The sequence below is a fragment of the Tupaia chinensis genome, unplaced genomic scaffold (genome assembly GCF_000334495.1).
Source record: "Tupaia chinensis unplaced genomic scaffold, TupChi_1.0 Scaffold000453_1, whole genome shotgun sequence".
NCBI classification, from domain to species: domain Eukaryota; kingdom Metazoa; phylum Chordata; class Mammalia; order Scandentia; family Tupaiidae; genus Tupaia; species Tupaia belangeri.
This window is the reverse complement of record NW_006159960.1, coordinates 575576-588436: the sequence shown is the minus strand read 5'-3', so window position 1 is coordinate 588436 and position 12861 is coordinate 575576. Positions and strand designations below refer to the sequence as shown.

Genomic DNA, 12861 nt, shown 5'->3' with positions numbered 1-12861 from the left:
GCTGACGTTGCAGGCTGTGGTGCCTGAGGAAAGTTGCGTAAGCTGGATCTGTGTCTGTTGTAGATCCCTCAATGTTTTATACAAAGGCCAACTATTCTTGTTTATTTGATTGTTCAGTCTAAAGATGCATTTTGTTTTGTTTTGTTTTTAAGTTTGCTAGAGGGCGTACATGTTCATCAGAGAGAGGGGTGGAAAGTGAGAAAACATCAAATGGCAAAAGTTTCCTCCATTCCTCCCTCCTTCTGGGATTCTGGGCATGCAGGCACGTGTGCCTCATGTGTTTTTCAAGTTGCCAAGTCGGGAATTGAGCTGTGTGGTTGTCATGTGGGATTCCGCCGCCTGAACCGCCAGGTCACGGGCTGGCCCAATGCGTGTTCTATTACATAATTAATGTAAGCTATGTTCAGTGAGTAGATGTTACTCAATTATGGGCATTTTCTGCTCATCAGCTCTGTGGTCAGGAGCAGTTGGCTTGATGTTTCAGTGCCCTAGTCTGTGAAATGGGAGAGCAGTAACAGTATTTAGTCCGTAAGGTTGTTGTCAGGAGTAGACCTGAGAGCTTTTAGTGCTCATAGCAGTGCCTGGGACACAGAAATAGGTGAAAGTGGGACCTGCAGTTTGCGTAATGGCTACGTCGCTGGACTCCCACGTAGTCGACCGCGGTTCGCGTCCCCGACCCAGTGGCTTAAACTCACGCCAGGCGCGTGTGCGTGTGTGCCCAAGATCCCGAGAGGAGAATGGAAGAGAAGGGATTGCGGCATGGCCATCCCCCTGGGGGGTGATTTCTCGCTTTCTGTCTCTCTTTCTCTCTTTGTCTGGCGAGTGCATGCGCCCTATTGCAAAAATAAAATAAAATAAAATAAAATAAAATAAAAATAAAAATAAAAATAAAAGAAATCCTCTCCACAGGGGGGGAAAAAAGAAATAGGTGAAAGTTGGCTATCAGGCTGTCGTGATTGTCATTATCCGTTGCTGCCAACCGCAGTATGGATGTTAGACATGGTGGTGGCGGGCTGTTCCAGCCACCTTTATTCTGTGACTACGTTCACTGTCGCTGACCACCTCTGTCGAGTTTTCCTCAGTTCTTCTCTTCCCATGATTCCCCTCTATGCTTACTTCTTCACTGGAGTTTGTCGGAAGTACCTGTTTATGTGTGTATTCGTATTCTGTTTTGCATTACTCAACCTGTGGGTCTTATCAGTTAATTATAGTGAAGTGCTTTATGAAAATATATGTGCAATTAAATATTCACATGCTGCTTAAAGATAAGGAATTTTTTCTTATGCTTTTATCTTTTACCTTTATGTCTCTCTGAAAATTACAGTGTGTTATTATTTCAGTTTCCAGGGTATAATGTCAGAGATGTGACTTGTCTGAATTATAGAAATTATTTTCTTCACCCTTTGCTCCACTTTCATGGAAAACAACTGTGGTATTAAGAAGCACCTGAGAGTCAGAAGCTGTGGTATTAAGAAATAGCTGGGGTGGTGGTTAAGGTGCTTGACTCCCACATGGTTGACTGCGGTTTGAGTCCTGGACCTGGCAATTTGCTTTCTCACTCCCTCTCCCTCTCTCTCTCTCTGGTGAGTGCATGTGGCCTATGGAAAATTAAAAATAAAGTAATGAATAAATAAAATGAAATAAATAATTCTAAAAAAAAAAAAGAGAAGCAATTGATGGAATATTAGAGACACAACGAGGAGTCCTAGGCCTGTCCCAAACTGAGGTGTAACTTGGGTTATTCTGGCTTGAAGAAAGACTAAGTGATACGTCCATTTTCTTTAAGCATAAACATTCAATATTTCATAAATGACTTTAATTTTTAAATAATTTTGAAAGTATTATTTTATGTACGTGTATGAGAGAGAGAGAGAAGGAGAGGGAGAGGTTGATCGATCGATCCTAGGCAAGGTCTCGTTATGCTCTGATCCCCTTCCCAGCCTTCCTGCTAGTCAGGATACTAGCTAGGCACAAGGATCTCCACCTTCATGTGTTTCAGGCCAACTGGGCTTGGGATTCGAACCTGCAACTGGCTGCGTGACTTCCAGCACTACAGTTCGGTATGCTGCCAACTGCACCACCAAGGTTGTTTATAAATAACTTTAAAATAATAGGATCTTTTTCTTACTTGGCATATTAAATTGATGTCAGTTCTTTATAGTCCTTTACATTCACAAGCCAACTTCCGAATTATCTAGTACATTTCCCCTTATTTTGCATGGTTCTTGAAATGTTCCAGGTAAATAGTTTGTTTTGACAGTCGACCTTGTCCTCAAGGTGTGGGAAAAGCTCACCCAGAGAAAATGAGAGCCTTTGCCATGTCCTAGCAGGCTCTCTTGCATCCCCCTCTAACCTCATCACCTGCCAGTCTCCCATTCTTTCCAGTCCCATCTTCCTGGCCTCCCCATGGCTCTGTGGAGATCCCTGACATGTTCCTGCCTCGGGAATTTCGAAGGCCTTGTTGCATTTGCCATTTGCCTGGGATGCTCTTCTCCCCAAAGCCGTGGGAGTTCACTCCCTCAGCTGGGTTTCAGTTCACCTGTCCCCACATCAGCCTTGGGAACCTCCTGTCTAACAGAGCTGCCCCGCCTCTCTCTGCCCTGCTCGAGGTTTCTCCACAGAACTCGTTGCTGTGACTAGTACGTGCTGTCCTTGTTTATCGCTGGCCTTCCCCACGACCATGGAAGAGCCCTGAAAACAGGGACTTTGTTCCGTTCAGTGCTGTGCCCCCGTTTCCTCACAGGGCTGCATGACTACACACGCAGGCGCTGGGAAGTTTGTTGAATAAGCAAATAAGTTACTATGTTTCCAGTTGCACAGTTATCTAAAGTGATTTGAAGCATTTTAAAGTGATCTTTATGTATTTTGAAGGTAGATCTGCATTATAGTCAAGTTACAATATTCTGTTCGCCACTTAGATGGAAAAAAAGGTCTCAATTAGTAAAGATATACAGAATTTGAATTGGGGCCAGCAGGTGTCACAGTGGAAGGCCCTGGACTCCCACATGGTTGACTGTTGTTCGGGTCCTGGACCAGAGGCTTGAGACTCATGCTGGACGCATGTGCATGTGTGCCCAAAGGAGAATGCTTAGAGGAGAATGGAGGAGAAACAATTGTGTCATTGTCATCCCCCATATGGGCTGATTTCTGACTTGCTCTGTCTCTCTGGTGAGCACACACTCACTCTCTAGAGCAAAAATCTCTCTTAAAAAAAAAAAAAAAAGAATCAGAATTAACCTGGTCTAAGAAAGGAGAACATTTGATCTTTGAGAGAGCACAGACTTTGTTTTTAATTTTAACGATTAGGAAACTAAGGTTACCTGGTTACATCGCTATTACCGTGGGCTAGAGGTTACACAGCTTCTAGCGGCTAAATCCTAACTTTGAGTCCGTGATGTGCTTAATTGATGTTATTTAATACAGATATATAGAAATGTGCTTGACTTTTCTATAAATTTGCTTTTCATTAATTGTATCTTTTTTTAAACTTGGCAATTTTATGCTCTTTTAAAATTTTTTCCAAGAGGTTTTTGCTATAGGGCGCGTGTGCTTGCCAGAAAGACAGAGAAATCACCCCTCAGGGGATGGCCACACCACAATCCCTTCTCCTCCATTCTCCTCTCAGGATCTTGGGCACGCATGCACACGTGCCCGGCGTGAGTTTAAGCCACCGGGTCCTGGACCCAAAGTGTCGTTGACTACCTGGGAGTCCAGCGACATAGCCATTACGCTAACTGCTAGTCCCATAATTTTGTGCTCTTTTCAACAAAATATATGCTAGTAGTCTCTTGGTTTTCCTTCCTTTCTTTCTTTTTTTTTTAACCCTATAGTTCTTGCATGCTGCTGAGTCCAAATGGGGGATTTTTTTGGGCATGATGCTTCGACCTTTTCTGAAAATATCCATTCGGATGTTTCACAGTCAATAGATATTTGTGAAAGCAATTTCTCATATTAATAGTATCTATTCAACCTGACACATCTGCTATATTACCTTTTTTTAAAATAAAGGTTTGTTTATTTATTTATTTTTAAAAATTTGCTACAGGGCATGAGTACTCACCAGAGAGAGACAGAGATAGAGACAGAGACAGAGAGAAAGAAAGAAAAAAACGAGAAAGCAAGCTGCCAGGTCTGGGACTCAAACTGTAGTCAGCCATGTGGCAGTCCAGTATCTTAACCACCACGCCACCTTCTGGCCTATTATATTACGTTTAATAACTTATTCTGGGGCTATCAGGAGAGAAGGAAGCTACAGGACTTGGCAGCTTTTCTGATAAGGAGAATAAGTCACGGGGAGAGATAAAAATGTGTGACAGCCCTTCCCCAAGCCCAGTGAAACTTGTACATCTTTACCTCTCGCTAGAGCAAAAAACTTTCTTAAAAAAAAAAAAAAAAGAATCAGAATTAACCTGGTCTAAGAAAGGAGAACATTTGATCTTTGAGAGAGCACAGACTTTGTTTTTAATTTTAACGATTAGGAAACTAAGGTTACCTGGTTACATCGCTATTACCGTGGGCTAGAGGTTACACAGCTTCTAGCGGCTAAATCCTAACTTTGAGTCCGTGATGTGCTTAATTGATGTTATTTAATACAGATATATAGAAATGTGCTTGACTTTTCTATAAATTTGCTTTTCATTAATTGTATCTTTTTTTAAACTTGGCAATTTTATGCTCTTTTAAAATTTTTTCCAAGAGGTTTTTGCTATAGGGCGCGTGTGCTTGCCAGAAAGACAGAGAAATCACCCCTCAGGGGATGGCCACACCACAATCCCTTCTCCTCCATTCTCCTCTCAGGATCTTGGGCACGCATGCACACGTGCCCGGCGTGAGTTTAAGCCACCGGGTCCTGGACCCAAAGTGTCGTTGACTACCTGGGAGTCCAGCGACATAGCCATTACGCTAACTGCTAGTCCCATAATTTTGTGCTCTTTTCAACAAAATATATGCTAGTAGTCTCTTGGTTTTCCTTCCTTTCTTTCTTTTTTTTTTAACCCTATAGTTCTTGCATGCTGCTGAGTCCAAATGGGGGATTTTTTTGGGCATGATGCTTCGACCTTTTCTGAAAATATCCATTCGGATGTTTCACAGTCAATAGATATTTGTGAAAGCAATTTCTCATATTAATAGTATCTATTCAACCTGACACATCTGCTATATTACCTTTTTTTAAAATAAAGGTTTGTTTATTTATTTATTTTTAAAAATTTGCTACAGGGCATGAGTACTCACCAGAGAGAGACAGAGATAGAGACAGAGACAGAGAGAAAGAAAGAAAAAAACGAGAAAGCAAGCTGCCAGGTCTGGGACTCAAACTGTAGTCAGCCATGTGGCAGTCCAGTATCTTAACCACCACGCCACCTTCTGGCCTATTATATTACGTTTAATAACTTATTCTGGGGCTATCAGGAGAGAAGGAAGCTACAGGACTTGGCAGCTTTTCTGATAAGGAGAATAAGTCACGGGGAGAGATAAAAATGTGTGACAGCCCTTCCCCAAGCCCAGTGAAACTTGTACATCTTTACCTCTCGCTGAGGTCATCCCCCATATCAGAAAAGTCTCCGAGTCCTGTAGCTTCCTTCTCTCCTGGTAGATCTTGACTCTGCCAGATGCTGGCCACTGAAGAGGTGTGACTATGCTTAGGGTCACAGAAAGCACCCTCTAGGAAGCCCTCAAATGCATCAGACGACATTGTGCCTTCTTAGTGAATAATCGATAACTTCACAGAAGGTTGATCCTTATGGACACAGGGCAAGCATATACATAGCCCGTGTGAGGGAGCTTCAGACTGCTTGTGCTCAGTGAAATAAGTTTCCCTCCTTACAGCTTCTCATTTTGAGGATGTCATTTTCCTCTTGCTGCACTATTTCTATTTTCTCAAGGTTTTAGATGAGCTCTTTTAAAAGTAATCTTTATGTAAATAAAAACATTGAATAACTAGTCACCTTTCAAAGATATATAAGCTCTTTTAGCTCATCAGGATACAAAGTGTGTAAATAGTTAATACAATGTAAAAGATGTGTAATTTACAAGCCAGGAGTACCTGAAAGCTCTTAGAGAATTTGACACAATGAGTTAGATCAACTGCATTTTTATTTCCCTCTAGTTCAGAGTGTAACATAAATAAATCCTAGGTCTATAATTGCTAAGTAGAAGTATCTGAATGCCTCCTAGTGGTATACTGTTTGCTCTAATTAAGGAATTTAAAAAATACTATTTATTGAAGGAATTCTCTTGATAAACTATTAAAGCTTGTAAGTACAAGGTCCAAAATTCCTTTAATGATAACTTCTATAGTTTAATCAAAAACATTGCTTTCCATATAAAATTGATTCAAAATCTTGCTAGAAAAAATTAATCTGTCTGACAAAGACAAGAATATTTTTAATAAAAATCTCTAAATTTCAGGTTCAGATTAGATTTTTTTAATTTAATGAAGCTATTTTGTATTTAAACATAGACAAATGTTGCTATTAGTAAGATTTGTATTGCTTCTGTATATTCTTTTAAATCAGTTGATTACTGTGGGCTTGTTTTAATCTCTTTCTGTAGTAATTAAGTAGACATAAGGGTTTAAAGAAAGTCTGTGATTCATTTTCAGGTTTTTTAATTCTGATTTTCAAGTTAGATAAAATTATTTAATTGGTAACCTTGAAATACAGATTATAGCAAAATTTTAACATGGCGAAGAAGAATGCTGATTTAATTATTGTCTTAAACACTAAAAGACTTTACACCTACAGAGATTCACTGTAATTCAAAATGGAAAAGAAAGTCACACAGAAAGGATTCTGGTGCGTGTCAGTAGGAGAGAGAAAAAAAAGTGATATCCCTTTGTTAAGCATTAAAAAATGTTTAATTAACTGCTTGCCAAAACAAAACAATTAAAATGGCAATTACCTTTAAAATAGCAACAATGTAATTGCAGCTGTTGTGATATAAAGCTAGGAAACAAAATGTTAATCTGGAATGAACAGTTTAAATGTGAAATTATGATATCCTTGGCTTGCTCTAGTACAGCTGTCAAGCTTGGGCAGTTTGCTGGTCAATAGTGACATTCTATGTGTCAGTGAACAGAGTCTCCTGATACCGTAACCCGCAGTTCACACATTACTGAAGCTCCAACTGTCGAACATTCAAGTCCCCTGGTATTACTGCAGCTTCCAGACTCTCCTGACTGGCTCATGTTTCATTCTTTGGCAATTTGCCCTAATGATATCCCTCAGGAGCTTTCAGCCTCCCTTCCTTTCCATATTTAATCGTGTTATATTAATCTGAGCGATGCGCAAACGGGGCTGCACAACTTGTAATCTCCTCCATTCCTTTCCCTTCTAAGACGCTCACCTAATTTTTGAGTTTCACTTTTACTTCGATTCTAAGTTGCGGCCCCCCACTCTGTCTACTCAGCTGGTTATAACGATCTACATAGGGTTCCCACGAAGCTACTTTTGCCAGTTAAGTATTGTTCCGAGGGGCCTCTGAGGCGTCGGGCTTTCTGCACGTCCAGCTGATCTGCCGTGACTCGGTTGTGTCGTGATTGCCGTTTACCCCGGTGCGTGGTCCTGCCCCTGCGGTCGGCAGGTCAGCCGCTCCTTCTGACTGTTCTCCTCTCCCCTGCAGCTCACCGCCTGTGTCCACGCCTCGGCCGCGCTGCTCTATCCCATGCACTGGCAGCACATCTACGTCCCCGTGCTGCCGCCGCACCTGCTGGACTACTGCTGGTAAGCTGGCCGGCTCCTTCGCACCGCCCGGCGACTAGGGAAACTCGGAGCGCGTGACACAAATCACGAGAACTCGACTGACGGATCGGCAATAAGGGTTGCCGGGTGCTTGAATGAAGGGCAGTATTCCTATCAAAGGCAGCAATACTGAGTACCTAGCGCACAGAAGGTTCTTCAGGGTTCATCTCCTCTGCCTCAGTTAGATAACTAAATGCATACACAGAAACAAATACAGCCTTCGTCTGGGGTCCAGGCAACTGTCCAGAAGTATGACATTCCTTAGAGAACCCTATAGGCCAGGTGTCAGAATTCGTCGGGCACGTCTGCCAGACACTGCCTGTCCCTGTCAGGGCACACGTGTTAGGTTACCCGAGGACGCGCTGTCCTTCACCCCTCCTTCCTCAGCAGCACACTGAATAGCAAACTTTGGCCAAGGGGTTGCCTCTAGTAGGCGAATTCTCAAGTTTTCTGGCTCAAGTCAAAGTCTCTGTCTTGAGCCACCATGAAATGCAATGTTGGAAAGTGTGAGGAGTGACTCTGAGGAGCTTTCTGACATCAGGATCAACTGCCAATGGTCCCACCCAACCCGAATTCAACCAGGCTTCTTCCCTGGAAGAAGCTGCATCTCCTAATGAGGATGTGTAAGAGTCAGACTTCAACACAGCTTTGGAACCTCCTTCAGATTGGAGCAAAGTGTTATCGTCATTGTGTAATCGTCTTCTGGAGACATAGCTTAATTCCTTAGAAATTTGATGCGATTTTTCTCTCTAAATCATGTACAAGCATACATACACACCCAGGATAATTTTTTTTTTTTTTGTAGGAGAAATTTTTGCTATAGGGCATGTGTGCTTGCTGGAGAGACAAAGAGAGATGGAGAAACAAAAAGTGAGAAATCACCCCCTGGGGGGATGACCTCACCACAGTCCCTTCTTCTCCATTCTCCCCTTGGGATCTTGGTCATGCACGTACATGCACCCAGCATGAGTTTTAAGCTGCTGGGTCCAGGACTCAAACCACGGTTGACTACATGTGAGTCCAGCTATACAACCATTACACCATCTGCTGGTCCCAAGAAGATTGTTTTGACTTTAGGGTGTTTGCTTCTATCACAGCTATCATGTTATGAAAAAACAAAGCTCTTTTATAATCAGTGCACTTATTTAGCTTCTATTTCACGAAAGGCAGGTCACTTCAAGTATTTAGGGATTAAACTTATTCAAGTACATATACACAGGTTTTCTGTTAAGTTTTTATGACTGACTCTCTTCAGAACGAGTCATCGTAAAAGCACACATGCTTGGTCACACATCGATTGTATTAATGCATCGTGTGTGTCTATGCATGATAGTGTTCCTGGTCTTGAAAATGCCCAGCCACCGACCACTGCTACTCTGCTCTTTGAAAACCAGAAAGGAAAGAGAGGGCACCGTGGCGCTGTAGGAGAGCATTTAACTGTTATATTGTGATGTGTCACACACCCAAGTCTTAGAGAAAAGCCAGATCTATCAGCAGACTCATTTGTTACTCAGTTAGGTTTTTCTCTGACCAGCATACCTACTGTATTTTAGCACCCTTGAAGGCAGGGACTACAGCTTATGCACGTTGGCAGGTGCAGTGATCTCTGCACAGGGGGTTCAGTGACGCACACTTACCTATTTTAAAAATAATTCCCCAAAGTATTAGAAAATATATAATTATAGAAAAAACTATATGAAGGACTAACACTTTTAACTATGAAGTTTGGAATTTCATTTTATCCTATAGAATGTGAGTGCCATCTTGATTTTTTTCATTAACATGTTCTGACCTCTTAAGAGGTAACACACCTTTAAGTTTAATTCTCTGTAATGACTTACACATTAAAGTCTTTCCAAAATGTTATTTAGGAACAATTCTATGACACAGGCAGTTCTGAACTAATTCTTTCCAGAACTGTCTTTCTGGTATTTCATATCCCTGCTGTGAGATCTTCCTCTGCTGCTTTCACCATAATGAAGGTGGCTTGCTCCGTATTTCAGTCCCTGGAATTTCCTTTCTAGTTCTAACATCTGATGTAGCCTTTAGGATGAGTTCCAACAGATCATGCCCAAGACCTCTCTAGTTCCCAGAGTAGAGCCATGTTAACTCAAACAGGGCATGATCTGAAACTTCTAGAATCTTAAGGTCACAGTGATGGGCTCGACTTCTATTACAGAAACTGGTCTGAATTACTCAATTTTATTCTAGAAATAACCATCTAAGATTCTGGCTTTCTTCATTTGTGAGAAAATTTGATGGATTAAACTATTTCCCAGGGAAAATGTTTTTCTTTTTTTACATCCTTGGAGAGCTATATGCAAAGCAGAGAAAAGTGTTACAGGTTAGCCTTTCAACTCATGATCTTTAAGTAAATTACTTTTTATATTTCAGTTCAAAAGTAGTGCCAGCAAGTGTGATAGGAGTGGATCTATCTTTGCTGACTCTGCAGCGTGGTGGGGACCTCGCAAATCCTGGGGTGATCCTAGCTCTGTAAAGTCTTTTTCGCACCAGTGGCTCCAGCGTGGTGTTGACTGCAGAGAGCCAGAGTGCCCTCTTGTGACCATGGATAAATATCGCATCCGGGGCTTGTCTGATGAAGCCTTGCCTCTTTGCTGATTCATTTACTCATTCATCCGTCCTTTGGCTCATCAGACATTTATAACAGCAAACGCCCATGTTCTGTGAACACAATGCATAAGATTTAGTTTCTGTCCTTGCGGGATTCCCAGGTAAGAAATACACACGTGACCGCCCACACGTGCACACATACACACAGAGCTGAGTCACGCAGCAGCCCTGCTCTTGTGAAGATATGTGAGGTAACTGTGGATGGGACGTCCAGGAAGGAGTGGGCTACACTCCCAGGCAGGATTAGAGAAGGCTCCTGGGAGGAAGTGACACCATCTGCCTCTTTTTCTTAATCAGCCACTTTGAAAGTACTTTAATGTGGCGAGTCTGTGATGCTGCCAAACATCCCTAACTTTCCTGAGTCCATAAACATGAGTGGGATCTAGGACCAGGAAAATTATAATCACGTATTATGTGTTCAGGGAGTGCATGAGTCACCCTTTTTATTGAGGCTTCCTGACTTGTCTTCCTATGAAACTATCTTCGTAGCTTAACAAGTGGAAGATGTTCTTTAGACTACCCAGGTCGACTGCCATGGTAGTCGGTGTCATGGGTGGTGTTTTTGTTAAAAAAAACCCAAAACCTACATGGAGGAAAACACCTATTTTAGGGTAAAAATTAATTGCTACCAAAAAAAAAAAATTAATTGCTACCAAAAAGAATCAGTCGTAAAAGAGCCTTCTGCATCTATTTTCACAAAATGATTTGTTTGACAGAAAGGTCCAGGACGGTTTTGTGCATGGATGCTAAAACATCTCTTTGCCAAGGATCTCTTCCTGACTTAGTAACACCCTAGTCTCATTAGGAAATTTCAGTTAGGGCTGCAAAATGATTTTCCATGAGATTGGGCTGATTTCATATTGAGATGTACACAGTCCAGTTTTCATAGGGAGAAGAACCGTTCAGCTCACTCTGAGTTCTATAAAGCATCATAATTGTTTTAGAGCATGCTCTAGCTTAATCATAGTTCTAACATCGCAGGGTTTTGGATTTTGTTAGAGATTAGTGAGAGAAAAACATGTGGAGATACCCAATGATCTCATAAAAAAAAGAACGTATTATTTACTCTCTTAAGTTCTGCATGGGAACTTTTTATTAATTTTTTTATTCTAGCTTAAATGTCTGTAAGTTTATTGTTTATGTTTCAGAATATAAGTAGCTTTCGTAAAGTTTTCAAAGTTGTCCTCTAATATCCCCCTAGCCTCTGTAAAATGGACATGATTGTTACATTCTAAAGGCTTTTATCTTTTGATTTACACTCTTTTACAAATAAAATGTTCTTCAGAATTTGAGAATTTGGACAGAATTCTGTACCATAAATCTAGTAGGCAAGGTAACCTAACCTGGGGTGAATTGGTGGCTTCCATAATTTGATGCTATTTTGGAAATGGGAGAACTTGACGTATTTATTACCTTGGGCGTCATCTAGCTTGTTTCGGAAAAGTTGCCTTAACTATGGAAGTCCAGAATAGTTAGTAATGTGCATTTCCTGTCTTTAGTGTCCCTGAGGGAATTCCAGGGATGAGATCTTGAGCCACGGAAGGAACTGGCCTTCCCTTGTTTAACCAAAAGTGGGACAGTCCACATGTGTTCATCCTTTTTCTTTGGAAGGCAGAAAATCTGTTAGGTCTTCAGGATACCGAGACCTGTAGATAGTGCTCAACTTTTAGTCAAATGAAGTTATCTCTACTATCAGATTAATTCCAGATGGACTCTTGCATAAACATTAAAAAATAAAGTAGGAAGGAACAAAGCAACAGAGGCAAAGGCAACTGGGAGTCAGAGTCTAGTATAATCAGAAGCTAAGAACTAGAATGCTCAGGCTAATGAGGAGTGAGGTAACTCTCTCACACTTCCTTTGTGAATTCTGGGTATGTAAGTTAGTGTTTAGCCATCCTTCAGTACAATTGGAACTGTTTGAGGTTGCTTTGAAACCCCCCAGTCTGCTGAAGTGCCGTTAGCTTTATCTGTTACTGGTCTCAGTAGCTAAGTGAACACACAGGAGTTTGGAAAACACTGTTCTCTCCATTAGTGACGGTGACGTTTAGAAAATTATGCAAATCCTTTGAGAAAGACAATTATCTGTTTGCATTAATAGAAGAGGTTCGCATTAAGATATCTATGAAAGAATTGCCAGAAATGCTTGGCTTTTATTTATTCACATATCTTCTATCGCCTTTGTAGTCATCTGTCCATCCCCGTGTTTTCCTGTTAGATAGTAGTTGAGTTTTGAAATGTCAAGTTGAATCATTTCCTTCTGATATTTTATGAGAAAGAGTTCTGAAATTACTAGAGATTCTGGTTTTACACATTACAAATTATTTAATGTCTCTCTTCTCTACTAGGATCTCAGATTCCCACAAGGGAATAATAAAAAAGTAATAATTCTGTCTGTGTTGTTAGCTACTGTTCTCAAGCCCAGGGCTCCAGATAACATGTGCTAAATTAATTCAGGGTCATTCCCATATTTACTTGAGTAGTAATACATTTT

The 12861-nt window shown here is 41.2% G+C and overlaps 1 protein-coding gene across 2 annotated transcripts in view; it reads left to right on the top strand.

Annotated features, from left to right (window-relative positions):
• DENND1B (DENN domain containing 1B) overlaps positions 1 to 12861 on the top strand; it is a 244903-nt gene that overhangs the window by 142527 nt on the left and 89515 nt on the right. For both annotated transcript variants that reach the window (XM_027774545.1, XM_027774546.1), the window contains one exon: positions 7621 to 7721. In XM_027774545.1, coding sequence (XP_027630346.1) covers positions 7621 to 7721 — 101 coding nt within the window. The remainder of the gene's footprint in view (positions 1 to 7620; positions 7722 to 12861) is intronic.